General features: G+C 41.6%; 1 protein-coding gene across 7 annotated transcripts in view; it reads right to left on the bottom strand.

Moving 5' to 3' along the window:
• The window catches only part of C10H6orf89 (chromosome 10 C6orf89 homolog), a 30105-nt gene extending 12680 nt beyond the window's left edge, over positions 1–17425 (bottom strand). Inside the window, exons 1-6 of one of the 7 annotated variants that reach the window (XM_067006105.1) lie at positions 17313–17424; positions 16948–17154; positions 14015–14106; positions 12930–13037; positions 8843–9050; positions 8172–8385 (exon numbers count right to left, since the gene is read on the bottom strand). In XM_067006105.1, the coding sequence (XP_066862206.1) occupies positions 8172–8385; positions 8843–9031 (403 nt within the window). In that variant the 5' untranslated portion in view covers positions 9032–9050; positions 12930–13037; positions 14015–14106; positions 16948–17154; positions 17313–17424. Of the gene's footprint in view, positions 1–8171; positions 8386–8842; positions 9051–12929; positions 13038–14014; positions 14107–16947; positions 17155–17312 lie in introns of those variants that run through there. The other 6 variants (XM_059076438.2, XM_067006106.1, XM_059076439.2 and 3 more) reach the window with 6 other exon arrangements.
• Between the last annotated feature and the right edge of the window lie 2194 nt (positions 17426–19619).

Here is a 19619-nt window from a genome sequence, read left to right as displayed (position 1 = left end):
GGTAATACAAATGAATCATGAAGTATAGTCACTGCTTAAAATCTACAGCGGATACTCCCCTCAGGTACAGATAGAGTCAGAGACTATATTAAGAGCCTCATGTGACAGACACTGGGCAGACTGTGGACCTGAGGACCCTCACCTCTGACTGCTCATGGGTCACTGGAGAGCTCAAGCCTCTCTTTGTGCTATGCATGAGGAGGGCAGGACTAGAGGGAAAGGGCATTGCTTTGCTCTCTCTGTGTAGATAATATGAACAAGTAATTCATGAAAAATAAACACAAATGGCCTAAAAGAAACACATGAAAAGACATCCAACTCCACTAAAAGGTGACTTAAAGTGAGATACCACTTTTCAGTTTCTTGACTGGCAAAACAACAGCAATATCCAGTGTTAATGACCTACATATGCTGTTAATGCAAGTTACACATTGGTGTAAGTTTATGTAGATAATTTGTTAGTATTTATTAAAATGTAAAATGTGCATGCTTTTTGACCCAGTTATTCTACTTCCGAGAATCTATCTTACAGAAATAATAGTATATGTATATAAAAGTGTGTGTAAATGAATGTCCCAAGTCTATTTTTTTTGTAATAGTAAAAAATCTAGAAACTGTTCAATTATGGAATACTCACAGAATGGAATAATATAAAATCCTGAAAAATGTGTGTACTGGGTTGAATAGCATCCCCCTTAAAATTCAAGTCCTTCTGGAACCTTAGAAGATGACCATATTTGAAAATAGGGTCCTTGCAGATGTCATTAAACATGAGGTGATACTGAAGTAGGGTTGTTCCTAAATTCAATCTAAATGGTGTCCTTATTAGAAGAGGAGAGGACGCACAATGACACACAGTGGGAAGATGGCCCTGCAGAGATGGGGACTGGAGTTATGCTACCACAGCTAAGGAATGCCAAGGATTGATGGCAACCACCAGAACCTGGAAGAGGCAAAGAAGGATTCTTCCCTAGAGCCTTTGAGAAGGAGAAGAGCCCTAAAACACCTTGATTTTAGACTTCTAGCCTCCAAAACTGTGAGAAAATTAATTTCTATTGTTTTAACCCACCTGGCCTTTGGTGCTTTGTTACGACAGCCTCGGAAACTAATACAATGTGTCTAGCCAAAAATATGGACATAAGCCCTTTCTTGCATGTGTGAATCAAAAACTATTTTATATTTATAGATATTAAGTATAGCTATCTGTACAGCCATGGAAATATTCAGAAAGATGTATATCAAATTATTACCAGTGGTTGCTTGGGTGGAAGAGTTAGAGGGATAGAGGTGAGAAAATTCACTTCATTAAAAGTATATTTTTAGGGCTTGTCTGGTGGCGCAGTGGTTGAGAGTCTGCCTGCCGATGCAGGGGACGCGGGTTCGTGCCCCGGTCCAGGGGGATCCCGCGTGCCGCGGAATGGCTGGGCCCATTAGCCATGGCCGCTGACCCTGCGCGTCCGGCGCCTGTGCTCCGCAACGGGAGAGGCCGCAGCAGTGAGGGGCCCGTGTACCGAAAAAAAAAAAAAAAAAGTATATTTTTGGAAACCAAAAATCTCATACCTCTTTTTTTGTCTTTGTATGTAAGCGTTTTTTTTTTTTTTTTTGGCTGTGCCGCGCAGCATATGGAATCCTAGTTCCCTGCTAGGGATTGAACCCTTGCCCCTGCATTGGAAGCACAGAGTCTTAACCACTGGACCGCCAGGGAAGTCCCTGTATGTAAATGTTTTATGTATTTTCCAAATAAAAATGTCTTTGGAGGGAATTCCCTGGTGGTCCAGTGGTTAGGACTCCACATTTTAACTGCCAAGGGCCCGGGCTCAATCCCTGGTCAGGGAACAGGATCCTGCAAGCCGTGCAGCATGGCGGGGGAGAGGGGCAGAATAGATATATGTATATGTATAACTGAATCACTTTGTTGTACACCTGAAACTAACACAACACTGTTAACAACTATGCTTCAATATAAACTAAATTAAAAAAAAAAAAAAAAAAAAAAAAAAAGGTCTTTGGAGACCATGAAAACTCAAGCTGAGATTGTTAACTTTTAATGTAGAATTCAGTCATCTTGGAAGGCAGGCCCCTGGAGAGGTACCCAACAGGAGAAGAGGCACTGTGGCTAGGCTGGTGGCCAGCCAAGGAAGAGGGGAGTGATGAGGAAAAAGGATCACTGGAAAGGGGTAATTTATACCATCCAGCTGAATTAGGGGAGCACACTGCAAAAGAAAGAGCTACTTTTGATTTCTCTGCAGGCTTCGTCCTCAAGGTGGATAAAGAATGTGCTTATATTTGGTCTGAGGGACTGAGGAATGGCCAGGCAGTGAGTAGGGGGCAGTGTACAGTTGGGGCTCTTTCTCCCCTCCTCATAGAATTTCCAAAAACAAGGAGAAGTGCCCAGACTTCAACTTGGCCTCCATCTATCTGAAAAGGTTTTATCTGATGTGTGCAATATACAACTGGCTGGAGCCAACATACCACAGAGTGATCAAAGTCCCATGCTAGAAAACAGCCAGTAGCACACAGCAGACCATCCCATGCCACCCCAGGCCACAGCTTTTCTTCAATTACCTAACATGCTGCATCTCACTTCTCTGCAGCCCTCCTCCGCTTCTATCCACTCCTCCAGCACCAGACAGAAAGGCCAGTGGAAGTTGGATAGCAACTTCCTAACTTTCTTTTGATTTCCAAGGCTTCCTTATGCAAGATATCCTTCTTATACTAGCTATTTCATACTAAAAAAAGGTGTGACAAAGAAGTGAAACTCCACGTCCAAGAGTTCAATAAAACGCATGGCGTTTTATTGAACTCTTGGACGTGGAGTTTCACTTGAATGGTCTGTATTCCAAATTCTCACCGTGATTATGGAATCATTTTGCTGTCTGAGGTATCAAAAACGGTCTTGCAGACAAAACACAGCCTTGAAGTTAAGAAAGACAGAAACTGTAACCACCCAGCCTTCTCTGCAAGTTGGGCACCCTGCAGAACAATGGTGAGCCAAGACTGTCAGGAGGCTTCCTGGTGCCTGAGAATTGTTTACAAAGAAAACGCACTCAGGCTGGCTCGCTGTGGACAACCGTAACATACTCTGAAATTCTAAGTGGAGAGAGTCCTTTTACACCGACTATTAATCTGGTGAAAGCAAAAAGCAAAAAAATAAAAAAACAGATTTCTTTCCGGACCAAAAAAAAACTCCCTCTGGGTAAAAAGGATAGAGAAGAAGAAAGGCACAAAGCCAAGACTAGCTCTGCAAGAGTAGGGGGACTGGTTTTTTTTGTTTTGTTTTCTTGTGCGGTATACGGGCCTCTCACTGTTGTGGCCTGTCCCGTTGCGGAGCACAGGCTCCGGATGCACAGGCTCAGCGGCCATGGCTCACGGGCCCAGCCACTCCGCAGCATGTGGGATCTTCCTGGACCGAGGCACGAACCCGTGTCCCCCGCATCGGCAGGCGGACTCTCAACCACTGCGCCACCAGGGAAGCCCTGGGGTGGGGGGGACTGTTTTGTTCACTGCTCTGTTGAGAACAGTTGCTGGTGTACAGTAGGGTCTGAATACACACTCACTGAATGAATGAATGAATGAAACCTTGACTTTTCAGAAGCTTTAACAATAGGATTAAGTCCATGGGGAGAAAAATCAAACAAGTAATCTGAACTTGGAGAAACCTCAAAATAAGGATTAAATAAATATAACCTCATGATTTCTTAGATTTCTCATATTAGAAACGTATCCAAGAAAACCCTGCAAAAGTCCACGACAAAGTCTCTGTGACTTTCACTGGTACGTGCTCGGTATTTAATCAGGCTACTCTCCAGCAGCTTGTTTTGCTTAGCACTTCTAGCCCCCTGGGCATGAGGAAGGGGTGAAGTCTTGACCTTAGCCAGGTCCCCTGCATGGGTGGTAACAGGCCCAGAGCCACTTTTCGTACACCGTAGGGATGGAAGGAACCCAAGAAATCATCTAGCCAACAGCTTTGCCTTCAGGAAGCAACACGTTTGAACCATTCCAAAACAGAGAGTCCATCTATTTTTACAAGTTCTCCTTGTATAAAAATTTGTCTCTAAATGTGAGACTTTTGGCAAGTTAGTCAACCCCCTTGCTCATCAGCTTCCTCATCTTTGAAATGGACATAAAAATATTAACTACCTTATGTGTCTGCTGTGAAGACTGAGGAATACATGGCACAGTATACGGCACAGTGCCAAGTATACTGTAACTGCCCGATAGAGCTGTTATCACTTTACTCTTTTATTTGTAAATAAACAGGTCCTAGCATTTCACGTTGAGCACTGGCCTGGACTCTTAATTCTGATTAGGTTCTTACCTCAGTTCTAAGTCAGTGCATGATCTGATATTCCCCAAACTCCTTGATATTGGTAGATCCACTTCAACCTTCCCTTGAAAATTCATGGGTACATAAAGTTCCAATTATGCAGTACAGATACAGAGATGCAGCTTCTCATTGTATGTGAGAACTGTCCCAGGCCTCCTCAGTATATATGGATGTTACAATTACAAATTATAAATGCCCCAAGTAAACAAAATAGTTGGGCCTAACATTCTGGAACTGGCTTGAATGAGGGCAGAGGCAGAAGGCAGTAAATGTAATGTGCTAGACTAAAGAAACTAAGGTTCAACTGCTAGTCTGTCAGATTTAGCTGGGTAAGCAAGCTATTTCACCTCTCCTGGTTTCAATTTCCTCTTTACAAAACAGGGGTTTGTACCGGATCAACTCTATAAAGTTCCTTTTGAGCTCTAAGACTCAATGATTCCACGGAAGGGTGAAAGCCAAGAGGGCGGCTGGCAGGGTCAAAGCAGATATCTTTATATCTGCTTTGAGGCGGGGCGGGGGTGGATAAGAACTAAGAATCTGAATGCAAAAAGAAAACTGCAGGTTAATAAGAGAAAGAACTTAGTCAAACAGTAAGTCAAACCTTGCCTATAAGGGTGCAGACTGGGAGGATGAGCTGGGCTGAATGCCTAGGAAAAGACTAGTTCAGGAAAATTCTAAAGGGCCAATGGCTTGGAGCACCGTTTATTTTTGGATGTGCAGTACCAGCCAGAAAGAACATTATTTCTTCAGGGACTAGGGAGCTGAGAGAGAAGACATCTCGTGACCTGAAAGAAACAGTGTTGAACTCCAAAATCAAACTTAAAGCTAGACTCTTCAGGTATACCATGTAGCTACAAACTACTCATATCAGAGGTTAAGACCTCAGACTCTGAAGATGGGCAGCCTAGGTTCAAATCATGGTTCCATGACTAACTAGCCTTATTAGATCAGGCAAATGAGCTAATCTCACTCTACTTCAGTGTCTTCTTCTGTAAAACAGACATAAAACCAGAACCTACTGAATAGGGATATTGTAAGGATCAAATGAGCCAATATATGAAAAGCCCTTTGAACAGGGCCTGGCATCTGGTAAGTACTAAATAAGTCAGCTTATTTATTTTCTGCTGCTGAGTGGGATGTTTACATGACTCACTGCAGAGTCACTTCATTCACTCCATGAAGAGGAGTTAGGGGCAGGGTATCCTATCCAAGGCTGAAACTTAGAAAAAGAACAACTGTTGCCTTTAGCTCCCTGGGTAGAGTCAAGCGGAAAACCCACCAGTGGTCAGGAAGAAACCTAGCAGCACTGGAGGTGGTGGATCTGGCAGGTCACTGCTGCTCCCTGCAAGGAGTGTCAGATGATCCCCGGGAGGGAGCGTTAGGCCAGCCCTTAAGGAAACAATACACTGAAGGGCTTTCCCATGGGACCTACATTCACTTTACATTTACTTTAAAGGTACTGCTAAGTAGTCCTAACTGAAAGGCAGCTGCTTTTGGGTACCATGACAATAGGAATGATTTATATATTTTTTACTTTTCTGGCCCTCTTTCAGGCCCAGCAGTTTGCCCTTCTTATACCTAGTTCTCCCCAATATGTTTCTATTCACCACTTACATTATTATGCATTCTTTTTTTTTTTTTTTTTTTTCGGTATGCGGGCCTCTCACTGTTGTGGCCTCTCCCGTTGCGGGGCACAGGCTCCGGACGCGCAGGCTCAGCGGCCATGGCTCACGGGCTTAGTTGCTCCGCGGCATGTGGGATCTTCCCGGACCAGGGCACGAACCCGTGTCTCCTGCATCGGCAGGCGGATTCTCAACCACTGCGCCACCAGGGAAGCCCTATTATGCATTCTTAAGTTTCCTTCCAAGTGCTATGCAAAATGCTGTTAGTTTTACATGTCTACAGCTTCCCAGAATTATCACACATAGGAAAATAGGGTGCAGTACCTCCATTTACAAGTAAAAGCAGCACTTTAATAGAATCAACAACATTAAAGACCTAAAAACCACACCCTTCCAATGCTCTCTCTTTTTTTTTTGCGGTATGCGGGCCTCTCACTGTTGTGGCCTCTCCCATTGCGGAGCACAGGCTCCGGACGCGCAGGCCTAGTGGCCATGGCTCACGGGCTTAGTTGCTCCGCGGCATGTGGGATCTTCCCGGACCAGGGCACGAACCCGTGTCTCCTGCATCGGCAGGCGGATTCTCAACCGCTGCGCCACCAGGGAAGCCCCCAATGCTCTCTCTTTACAAGTGAGCTCTAAGGACTCATTTTTATTTCCATCTGCAAGGCAAAATATTCATTTGGAATGGCCAAATAACCTGGCTTGTTGACAAGACACCTATGTTTCTTGACTTTTTAAACTCCGATACACAGAATGAACAATCACTGTCCATTGACTATTATTGCTTAACTCAACAGTCTGTGGAGATGTACTTTGTAAGATGAGGAGAAAGAAAGTAAGTGCCATCAACCTGGTCCTAAAAATTGTTGACTTCATCTCATGTGCCCAAGAGTAGAAAATGACTTTAGGGAGGCTGTGAGGGGAAGACAGGAAAGGAGGCTGATGCATCCGAGGCAGCAGCACAGGCTGGCCTAACTGCCACGTTTCTCTGGCTCTTTCCCCTACATGCTCTGGACCTTCCTGATAGGAGTTGGAAACTTCATTTTTCTTTGAGCTTTGTTGTTTCAAAAACAACCTCCCCAGTAAATACAAGAAAGTTATATATTTGGAATTTAAAAGTTTAAATACATAAGTTGATTTTTTAAAAAAACTTACGAGGCTGGGTTTTTGTTTTACAACGTTCCCTTCCTCTGATTTTGATAATTCTCGAAATCTTTCCATGATTTCCTCAAGTGTACAAAAATACCTTTCAAAGGAGACCCAAACCAAGTGATGATTTTTATGACTGATTAGGTCTTGGATTAAAGAGTAGCATTATGATTATAAAGCTTAGTTTCAACTGCTGAATTTTTTTTGAAAACAACACTGAAGAGAAAACATACTTCCTCAACAGTTATGCTGAAGACTAAAGGTTTCAGAACACAGTTACATAAAAAGTTCTATAATCCATTTGTGATATTAACTTACATATTCCTTCATACAGGCAAATAAGATAAACACTAAGATAAAACAATAATAAATGAATAAAATAAAATCCCCAAATAATATCCCCTTATTCTTTCCCAAAAGTAAATTTCAAATCTTACCACATTACACTATTCTCAAAAGGGAACTCCTCAAATGGTCTATCGGACCAGGAATTCCTATGCTACCATTGACGTATTGTTACTAAATTTAAGTGCTTCTTAAATTCAACTTATTGGCAAAATTGTATACTTAGGAGCACTACATAGTGAACTGTGAAACAGAGAGAAAAGACTCAATTGAAAGAAAGAGATATACCTAGACAAAAACCTAGCCAACAGGCTAAGGACTATTAGAGGATATGGACTCAGATGCTTTCAATAAACCAATAGCTATTTATTAAAATATCTATTATGGATAGGGATCACAGGAGAGAAAACAGTAGAGTAAGATACACTCAAATCCCTCCTATGAGCAAAAACACTCATCCCCATCACGTGTGTTTTATAATCAGGGGGCATGAATGTGGCTCCACCTGGTGTGTTTCTCTGATAAGCTTCTTAATCCTCTGAGCCTCAGTTTCTCAATCTGCAAAATGGGGTAATAAAACCCATCCCATAGAGTTTCACTGAGGATTGAATTAAATGAGACAACATAGGGAAAGTGTCTCTCATTAGATGTCGGTAAATGTTATTTCCTTTCTCATGATATACTGCCAAGAAAGCCATATCTAATAAGTAACAAATGCAGTATTGTACCTGGAAAGGGTCTGTCTGCATCACCCCCATGCAGAGGAACTCCCTTATTTTCTGGCATATACTTCTTGGTAATGGGCAAAGACATCAGCCGGATGTGATGGATGAGTGAGCGCCAGGTATGAGCTCCAGAAAGCACTGGTTCAGGTGGTAATGGGCTGAAAGGTTGAATCACAAAGTAGGCAGTGAGCAAGATTAATCCCAGGGTTACGAGGACCTACAAGGAAAGACAGGAAATGGATTAATAATTGTCACAGCAAACAAAATACTTTTAGGCCAAGGAAAAAAAAACAGGCATCTTCTACTATTTCCAATGTGCTTTAAGAACTAATCCATTTTCATAAGCAAGCCATTGACATTCACTTCTGAAAGCATTTAAAGCTTGAGAACTGTGAGGACTGCAAGGCTCACCAAGCTTTTATCATATAGACCAGGGGCTATGTCCATCATTTAAAAATATACACAGATACAGTTAACAATAAATACACAGCTTTCATCTAGAACATTTAACAAAGTAGTCAAATTTGCTAATTACACATCGTAACAAAGAGTAAAAGCCAATTTATTCATAGAAAAACCAAGGTTCAGTGGTGGAATCAGTCAACAGTAATATTTGGGGAGAATGTTGAAGAGTCTGTGCTCTAAGCTATTTCCAAGTCAGAACATATGTTTACCTTGTACACAGCTAGAAGGAGGGGATACTGGGGTGGCCCCCTCTGAGGTTCATTCTTTTCCAGCAGCTGTCTGATAAATTTTTCAATTGCTTTCTCTGACATGCCACACTGATGGCCCGTCTGTCTTACCAAATCAACAGTCTCTGAAAGTTTGTCATAAATGCTGAGCTCATTAGCAGCAAGATCCATGTCTTCTAATACAAAATCCCTGAGAGAGAAAGAAAATGAATGCAAAAAGAAAGATGGTTTCTTTAACATACTTCCTCCACAAAGTTACTTCCTTTAGAACAGTGCTTTTTGACCAGCTTTTTGACCACCTGTGGGGAAGGACCAATTCTTCTGTAAAACACAATGAATACATTGAGACAATGTCAAGATGCAATACAAGTTTTTAAGTGTTTTTTAATTGTTGGCTAGTAATAAATGGTTCACAGGCCAGCACTGGTTCCCAAACACTTTGAGGAATACCTGTCCAGAGCACAATAAATCCCTAATGGGACTCAGAAACACAAGTGCCATCCAAAATGATTTCTGAAACCAATCACAGGAGATCTGCTACTGGTAATTTACTAAAATAAAAAGAAATGGAATATGGAAAGTGTTGTTGATCAATTATTTCTTTCCTTTCACATCAGATGAAACTTTTAGCAACACAAGGGGAGGAACTTATCACTGAAGGCAAGATTTACTGAGGAACACATTGATATGCTTTGTTCCTGACAGACCAAGAATTTCAGACAACACAAAACCATGGCATGGTAGAGCTTCAGACTTAGCAGGTTGCAGTCCTCATGCTTTTCTGCAAATACAATCTCAGACAATAAAGGGCATTCTGTTTATATTTTACATACTTAAAGGCCTAAGATCTATAACTCATTTCAAAATTCAATTTGCATTCTCATAGTTATTTTAAAGCCAGATTGTTTCACAGTGGCCATAGAATTAAAGGCAAAAACTAAAGGCAAAACAGAATTCTCCGTATCATGTTTCACAGTGGCCACAGGATAAAAGACAAAAACTAAAGGCAAAATAGAATTCTCTGTATCATTTGTAAAATGAAATTTAAAAGTTCTTTTTAAAAAGGGCTTGTGCTACAGAACAATGTTTTTCTTCATTTATAGGAGGAAAAGCAGTGCTTGGGATCTATGCTCTCTTCTGTTGGTTGGGTTTTGCTGTTGTTATTTTCTTGTTTTTACATTGCAGAGGGTCCTCTTATTTCACATATTTCATCCCCAAGGTGTTGCTAAGATCAAAAAACACTGACATGGTACAACTATTTCCTCAGTAAGGAGATGCTGCCCCCTGTAGAACAGAGGACAACAGTCATGAAGCTCCAGCAGAGGAAGAGGTCTGCACTCCCACAAACCAGCACACATCCTGGCATAGCTCCTCTTCTAACAATGCCTCCTCTAATGACTCCTTCCCTTTGGTCCTCTTTCTTTTAACCTTTTACTTCACTAGTTCTTAACTGTGCCTGCACATTAGAATCACCTAGAGATCTTTTAATGAATGCTCATACCAGGGCCTCAACCCAAGACCAACTAAATCAGAATCAGACTTTTAATGTGGATTAACAGGCAGGTAATCTAGACTTTGGGGATTGGGGGACGGAGGGAGGAACCCCACATTAAAGGGGACACAACCTTTCTCCAAACTCTCTGCCGTCGCTCAAACTGTTTTTTTAAGACCACAAAGGCCTTCATTTCAAGGTTCAGGTAAAAGGATGATGAAAACTCTATTTTAAAATGTGTAGTTTTGGAATTCCCTGGCGGTCCAGTGGTTGGGACTCATCGCTTTCACTGCCAAGGGCCCAGGTTCAATCCCTGGTTGGGGAACTAAGATCCCACAAGCTGTGTGGCGTGGCCAAATAAAATACAATGTGTATTTTCCACAATTGGTGCTGGGACAACTGCATATCCACATGCAAAAGAATGAAGTTGTTTGCTTCCTTATACCACAGACAAAAATTAACTCAAAACGGATGAAAGACCTAAACTTAAGAGTTAAACTATAAAACTCTTAGAAGAAAACAAAGGGGGAAATTTTTATGACACTGGATTAGGCAATGGCTTCTTAGATATGACACCAAAAGCACAAATAGCAAAAGAAAAATAAATTGGACTACATCAAAACTAACAATTTTTGTGCTTCAGATGATACCATCAAGAAAGTAAGGGAGGGCTTCCCTGGTGGCACAGTGGTTGAGAGTCCGCCTGCCGATGCAGGGGATACGGGTTCGTGCCCCAGTCTGGGAAGATCCCACATGCCGTGGAGCAGCTGGGCCCATGAGCCATGGCCACTGAGCCTGCGCATCCGGAGCCTGTGCTCTGCAACAGGAGAGGCCACACAGTGAGAGGCCCCGGTACAGAGAAAAAAAAAAAAAAAAAAAAAGAAAGTAGGGGATTCCCTGTGGCTGCAGTGGTTGAGAGTCCGCCTGCCGATGCAGGGGACACAGGTTCGTGCCCCGGTCCGGGAAGATCCCACATGCCGCGGAGCAGCTGGGCCCATGAGCCATGGCCACTGAGCCTGCACGTCCGGAGCCTGGGCTCCGCAATGGGAGAGGCCACAACAGTGAGAGGCCCGCATACCGCAAAAAAAAAAAAAAAGAAAAGAAAAAAAAAGGAAAAATAAGAAAGTAAAACGACAACCTACAGAATGGGGGGGCAATATTTGCAAATCATATATCTGTTAAGGGACAGGTATTCAGAGTTCATAAAGAATTCTTACAACTCAATTATAGAAAGACAAATACCCAATTAAAAATGGGCTAAGCTTTGAATAGATATTTCTCCAAAGAAGATATACAAATGGCCAACAAACTCATGAAAAGATGTTTAACATCATTAGCCATCAAGGAAGTGTAAATCAAAACCACAATGAGATACCACTTCTTACCCACTGGGGTGACTATAATCAAAAAGTCAGATAATAACAAGTGCTGGCAGTGGAACTCTTGTACACTGTGGCTGGGAATGTAAAATGATGCAGCTGCTTTGGAAAACAGTTTGGCAGTTCCTCAAAAACTCAAATGTAGAGTTACCATATGACCCAGGAATTCCACTTGTATGTACCCACGATAATTTAAAACAAATATCCACACACAAACTTGTACGTGAACATTTAAGCAGCATTATTCATGATAGCTCAAAAATGGAAGCAACCCAAATGTCCATAAATGGATACACAAAATGGATATTAATAATATCCATACATCAATAATATTCATACCATGGAATATTATTGGACAATAAAAAGGAATAAAGTACTGATACATGCTACAACATGGATGAACCTTGAAAACATTATGCTAAGTGAAGTAAGACAGTCACAAAAGACTACGTATTACATGACTGCATTTATATAAAAAGTCAAGGATAGGCAAATCTATAGAGACAGAAAATAGATTAATTAGGGGTTGCCTAGGGGAAGGGGTAGGGAGGAATGGGGAGTGACTGTTAATATAGGGTTTCTTCCTGGAGTGACAAAATGTTCAAAACAAATTGTGGTGAAGGTTGCAGAACTTTGTGAATATACAAAAACCACTGAATTGTACACTTTATAATGAATTTCATGGTGAATTTCATGGCATAGAAATTATATCTCAATAAAGATGTTGTAAAATGTGTACTTATAGAATCTGAACTTACCCCGTTGTGGCATTTATTACACTCAATGCTATGATTTTGGCTAAGTCACTTGGTCTACTTCCTCATCCAAAAGATAAAAGAGGATTGAACCAGAAAATTTTTCAAGTTTCCTCTAGCTCTAAAATTCTAGGAGTATATGAATATTTCAGGAAGCAGAAAAAATTCAATACGTTAGAAGTTAAAGCCTTATGTCCAACTGCATTCCTATATTACCATTTTTTGTTATGCCATCTGACATGCCAGGTGTTGTGCTAAGCACTGCAGAAACATTATCTCAGTAAATCGTCACAGCAATCCCATAAGGTAAGTGTGATTAATCCCGTTTCACAGATGTGGAAGCTAAGGCTCAGAAAGGTTTCATAACTCGCCAGGATGTGAACACAAGTGTGCCTGACTTCAGGGCTGGTGCTTTTAATCTTTATGCACGCTGCCTCCCTTACCAAGTATGTTCCTATTCTGAGCAGGCAGTTCCGAAACCACAACACCGTGTCCCTTGATTATCACAAATGAGTGGTTGAAAACTGGAAAGTGATCAACTACAATGATTCCTGGAAAAAGAATAAAGCAATAATTTATTACAATACTTTTCACATTTTGCTTTTGTCACCAGTAATTCCAGAGAGACAGCATTTTCCTGTTTAAATGAACAAAGATATTCCAAGCAAGCAAGCAAGCTACAATAAATTATCCAACAATACCCAGTCAAAATCCATTAAAACTTAGTAGAGGACCAGAAAAGGAAAGCAGTGGGAATTCTAGAAAAAAATTCCAGTAAAAAACTTTAAAGATTTGAGAGATGGGGGCACCTGTAGGTATCCTCAGGGAGAAGAGAACATCACATTGGTGTGCCCTTAGGGGCGCCGTGAAGGGGAAAGAAGTGCAGGTGAGGCTAAAAGGAGAACCAACCGTCATCGGTTTTGAAGACTGTTTCACAATCTTTGTAAACCGCTGCCCACTTTTGATACACATAAAAATCTCATTAAACTCCCAGTCTGTGGTGCAAACAGGGTTTTTTTTTTTTAATTCAAGTACACAATGATAATATGATACTGAATACATACATTTTTGCAAGCTGTACATCCTTCTTCTCCGAGATTCTGACACATTTCTCAAGTTATCAGAAGGGTAGTTACTAATAATTTAGTGAAGTTTCCAAGAGCACATGGAGGTCTTGATAATAAGCCATCCTTTCGCCTTTGGTTCTCAACTGGGGGCAACTCTGCCCGTGAGGGGATATTTGGAAAGTCTGGAGACATTTGTGATTGTCACACTTGAGGGTACTACTGGCATCTAGTGGCTATGATGTTAATTAAACGACAAAAAAATCTTGTCCCTTTACGTCAGACTATAGAGCAGCTCCCTTGCTGCGATCTGCTGAAAGTCAACCCTCAACACGACAGTTTGTATTAAAAACAAAAACAAAAAACTTGTCCCTTAAAAAAAAACCACAAAGTCATGGCTAAGCAACAAGTATATTCATTTAGACTGAGTGAAATCTGCTGAAGCTTGATGGCAATCCCTTTACCTCCAGAAAGAAGGTCCAACTCTGGCAGAAATGAGCTTTGCCACAGACGGAAGTTCCGATGAGCGAGCTTGACTCTTAACAGTGGCTTATACCTGCAAGGGCACAGGCAGAATCACTTGCAGAGTTGCAAAAATCAAGGTATCATGCACCACCTTGGATATACTGAATTGCCAGAACCATGGGAATGGGACCCAGGTGCAGAAGATTTCAAACCTCTTCCCTGCTGATTGCAGACACACCCCACAATTAGGAGACATTGCTGTGGAACAGTGGAATCTCAACTGGGGTGATTCTGCTCCAGAATCATAGCTATTAAAATGAATAATTCTCTAACATCACCTAATTCTAGTCCACAGTTAAATTTCCCCAAAGGTCCAAAAAGAGAAAGAAAGAAAGAAAGGCAAGCCATATAGCTTTTTAGAAGTCTAGGATCCAACCAATGATCACATTATCACAGTGAGCTGTCATGTCTCTTCGGTCTACTTAAATCTACAATAGATGCTGGTGTGGTTTTTTTTTTTCTGGCCTTTTATGACATTGACATATTTGAAGCAGGAATCCCCACATCTTTAAACATATTTCTACTTATTCCTATCTTCACCACTTCTAGTTTCTACCATTAAAAAAAAAATCCTCTCTTCAGATTTCCAGAGCTCATACTCTTCCTCCCTTCAGAGCCAAGCTCCCTTAAAAAAAAAAAAAGTATCACTTCTCCTTCTTGTTTCTCAGGCCACCATTTGTTTTTGACCCCCTCATGCCACTGATACTGCTCTCACTAAGGTCACCAAAGGCTTTCTACACATGCCAAGTCCAAAGGACGTTTTTTCAGTTAACACCTTATCTGAACTCTCTGCAGCAGCTGCCATTGCTACCCATTATCTCCCTCAAGGGCTCTCAAACCTTGGCATAATTCTCTTGTTCTCTTCTGAGTCTATGTCCCGGAATGTTGGTATTCATCACGGTTGTCCTTGACCGTCTCATTCTCTCCACGGCTTTAACCACCAGCTATTAGTGATTTCCAAATCTCTTCTCCAGTCTAGAACTCTCTCCAAAACTCAAGACCCATCTATCTAACTGCCTACCAGACACCCTGGCCCAAATTTCCTATAGTCCCCTATATGTAATGTGTTCCTAACTGACATAATTTTTCCCCTGCAAACCATTTCTCCTACTATATTCCTTTTCTTAATTAATGGAAACACCAGTTCTCCAAATTTAAAACCTCTCCTCCTGCTTCTTCATCCCCACTAATGAACCAATCACCAAATCCTCAATTCTACATCCTGTATAGCTCTCACATTCATCACCTCCTCTTGAGCTCTACATGAGCGGCAGTCAAGGCCCTCAACATCTCTCCCACAGACCATCACAAAAGATATATTTAATCTCTATATTTCCAATCCTCTTTCTCCTTTCTGATCCATCCTCTACAAGTTATTTTTCTAAAACACAAATTGGTGCACATTGCTCATCTATTTAAAGCACCCTCCTTGACTTCCCATGCCCTGCTAGGGAACAATTTAGCATGGTGGTTAAGAAAACAGGCACGGAGTTAGAAAAAGTTGAATGCAAATGCTGGATTCTCCATCTACTGTGTGGCCATGAGTCACTGTTTACCCTTTTTAAGCTTCAGAGTTTTCATTTATAAAATAAGGATAATTGTGTCTTTCCAACCATGTTGTTAAGGGATTATAAGGTGATGTATCGAAAACATTTGTCTCAATACCCAAATTAAATACTTAATAATTATTATAAGATGAAGTCCAAATTACTTAGCATGGCCCTTTATGATCTGGTTACTGCCTACCTGTTCAGTCTCATTTCCCATTCCTCCCTCACAGTCTTCATTGCCATACTATTTCACATTTTTTTGCTTTTGTACACATAATTTCCTTTGCTTACAAAACCTAGCCCCCAGTGCTTTGTCCAATGACTGAACGCTATCCCAACCTTCATTTTTGCCCTATGAACCTTAAACACAACTCTATCATTTTGTATTACATCTATTTCCTTGTCTTCCTCTCACACTAAATTGTTTCTTGAAAGCAGAGATAAGTGGAGAAAATAACAACACAAATTGTAACAGACATGGAAATTCACCTCAGAGACATGGAACCTTATCAGTGCCTGTTGAACACATTTATAGAAAGGACCTAAAGTGATCATTCTTTTCTCAAACCAATTTGATGTAACTAATGGTTCATTTATTTTACTTGTTCTTCTTATTTTTAAGAATAGATCAGCCTAATGAGAGGTTAGGTGAGCAAGTTAGGAACTTTACACTTGGATATTTTTTGTGGAGTTTTAGAGCAGCTGTGGAAGAATAGGGATTCAAACTGGGTCTTGAAAATTGTTTTGGTCCAAAGCAGAAAGGGCAAACAGGGCCTGTGGTATTCAAGCTGGGCGATGTGAACTTCAGTCAAAACTTCAATGTAGCAAAGCTAAATTTGGTTAAGGCATGTTGTTCCTTAGAGGGAAACTGTGATAACTCAAACTCAAATAAGCAAATTTATTAAGGGAGAGATGTCCAAAGAACATTTCACCATGGGAACAACTAAATAAGCAAACAGAAAAAGCCAGAATTATAAGTATCTGGGAATAGTCTCTATTATAAGAAGACGACCAAATACTTTAAAAGAAGTATACTGGTGAATACCAAGGCTATGCAGGCTCTTAGACCAGAAAAAGTGTGGCTTGTAGGGTTAATGGTCTTAAAATACTACGCGCAACACGAGGCAGGCAAATTTCCTTGTTCTAAAAGATTACAAACAGCTCATTTACTTGGGTCAATAAACCAAGTCATATTCCTTTCTGAAATCCGAGATGCCATGTTTATCATATACCAAAATCACACCTTTAAAAAACATTCCCTCCCTAACAATTTTTAGAAAAAGATGTTTCGGAGGGGGGCGGGGAATCTACTCTCAACCTACCAAAAAGAAAAAAATTAGCAATCTGTCAAGAGGGCAGTGAAATCTAGACTTCTCTAGCACCGCTGTGTTGGACACTGCTGTGACGCCCGCGAAACAAGTTCAATTAGGGTCGAATTCGCTTTGCTCTTCCCGGCAGAGCCAGGGAAAAAAAGAGGGAAAGTCACAAGGGAATCGACTCCGGGGGAGTTGCTGGAGGATGCCGTCAGTCTGCAAAACACCAAAGGCTCAGAAAACGGGTTAGCGCAGGGGCAGGAGTGACAGTGGCCCCGAAAGGTGGGCTGCCCGAGGCTGTGACAGACGGGTGCGGTGACCAGGCTGTCACGAAGCTGCCTCCCCCCACCCGGCCTCCGGCCCCTGTCACTCACATGCGGGGCCCGCGCCCCCTCGGGCTCCTCCCGCCTCTGGGACTGTACGCCGCCGGGCGTGGAGTATAGGCCGACAACTTCCTGCTTCCGGGCGCGCAACCCGGAAGCAACTCCTACGCCAAAGGCGAGGCAGCGCCCTTTCTTCCCATCCCAAGCTTCCGCCAGAAGACGAAAGCACAAAGACTCGGAGCGCTCGGGAACTCTCGCGAGATCTGGAGAGAATGGGTTCTTGCTCCCCCTGGCGTTGTATCTTCCTCCTCGATCCTCTTCAGTTCCTGCCAGGGTTTCTCCTTTTCGTGGGCTACCACAGACTTCATAGCTGAACTGATAAATTCAATGAGCGTTTGCTGAGCCTCCTACTACGTGCCAGGCAACGTGTTAGGCATTAAGGGGTGGGAATGGGAGGGATAACGTGAATGGTGGGCAGGCCCTTTCCCTTGGGATCTAAAAGAAAGGCAGGCAAACAAATCACTCAGATTTACACGCGGCCCACTCATTAATGTTAATTGAGAGTTTACTCTTTGCCAGACATTACAAAGGACTTTATATTCGCGAAACTGCTTCAACAACTTACATTTACCCTCATACCAACCAAGCTGAAGTTTATGTAAAGGTTAAATTGCTCGAGATTACACTGGAATCTCCCTCTGTTCAGGTTCTGGTCTTGAACAGGCCCTGTGTGAATGTCGAACTGAACTGAATTAGGACATGGTCGCTAACATGGGCTGTTAACAATCTCGGTGAGAAGAAAATCTGACACAAGCAGTTAGACAACGATGGAAGGTGGCACTGAATTAAAGACCGAGAAGAGAGAAGGGGAGAGAGGTTTTCTGGAGGAGCTGGAACAAGGACATGAGTGAAGTTTGGGAAAGCATTGCAAGGAAAAAGACTAGCTTGGGCAGAGGTCTGAAAGTGGGAATGCCGGTGCCACATGTAAAGCTTGGATAATAAAATAATAGGAAATCAGGCTGGAGAAGTCAGTGAGTGGTCAATGATGAAGGGCCTTCAAGCCCAGGCCAAGTGATTTGGGACTTTAATGGGCAAAGGGAAACCATTTAATACTTCATGGCAATATCTTGTAGTATTTTGGGAGGAGGGCTTTGGCTGCTGTGTGTAAGATGTATTAGTGGGGGGAAGCCAAAAGGCAGGGAACCCAGTAAAGGTGCTTCTGAAATAATCCTGGTGTTAAAGGTCTGAAACAGCAGTGGGAATGGGAAGGAAGGGATACAATTTGGGGATCTTTGGAAAAAAGAACCGACACGTCTTGATGTGTCACTTATAGGGAGCAGAGAGAAAGAGGATGCTCTTCAGGTTTCCAGCTCAAAAAATGATGTTTCTGTAAAAGTTTATAATTTTGTTTTTAATAAGGGACATTTATTCAGAAGACACATTAAGCTTAGATACAGAATAAATGAAGTATTATACAAGTTACAATTTAATAGTGAATTTAGAAAAGGACTCTACGCCTCTTTGTCAACTGTGTCCTGAAGTCACTGACACCTAATGTTCTCTTGGGGACATAAAGGCCAACAAATACTGAGCCTCTTAAGGAAGGATTTGGAATGAGCCAGCAAGACGCTGTCTTATTCTTGTGTTAAACCCCAATACATCCTCATTGTACCCTAAGCCTCCCTAGATATACAGTAAGGAACTACATAAAGTCCAAAGAAAGGAAACTCAGATAACAGACAGAAAGGACTGATGAAAACTTTTCCATCCAGCTCAAGGGTCATAACACAAAACTGCAGGAAGTGTAAAATTAATTATACCTTACATTAGCACAGCACTCATCAGTCTAAAACATTATTTTCTGTCCATTAGTCATTCAATGAAACCTGAGCATCCTAGGTTCAGTCCTCTGCGAGGAGGGCACAAAGATGAAGGAGGCAGAGTTATTCTTTCAGGGAGCTCACTGTCTACTTTGACCTTTACAACCTTGTATACCCTTATTCCTGCTTGGCAATTAAGGAAACTAGGATTGAACTGTGGTCAAGAGCACAGGCTCACAGCTGTGGTACTTTAAGCAAATTATTTAATCTCTGTAAGCCTCAGTTTCCTCAAAGTGAAAAGGGAATAGTGATATCTACCTCCTGTGGGTTTGGAGATTAAGTGTTGTCAAAAGTTCAGAAATAAGCTACAAGGATATATTGCATAGCACAGGGAATAGAGCCAATATTTTATAATAACTATAAATGGAGTAAAACATTTAAATATTGTGAATCACTAGGTTATACACCTGAAACTTACAAAATATTGTAAATTGACTGTACCTCAGTTAAATTTTTTTAAAATTTTTGGCTGCATTGG

This window comes from Kogia breviceps, chromosome 10 (assembly GCF_026419965.1).
Source record: "Kogia breviceps isolate mKogBre1 chromosome 10, mKogBre1 haplotype 1, whole genome shotgun sequence".
Lineage (NCBI taxonomy): Eukaryota > Metazoa > Chordata > Mammalia > Artiodactyla > Physeteridae > Kogia > Kogia breviceps.
The sequence above is the reverse complement of the archived record's forward strand: the minus strand, read 5'-3'. Positions and strand labels throughout refer to the sequence as shown.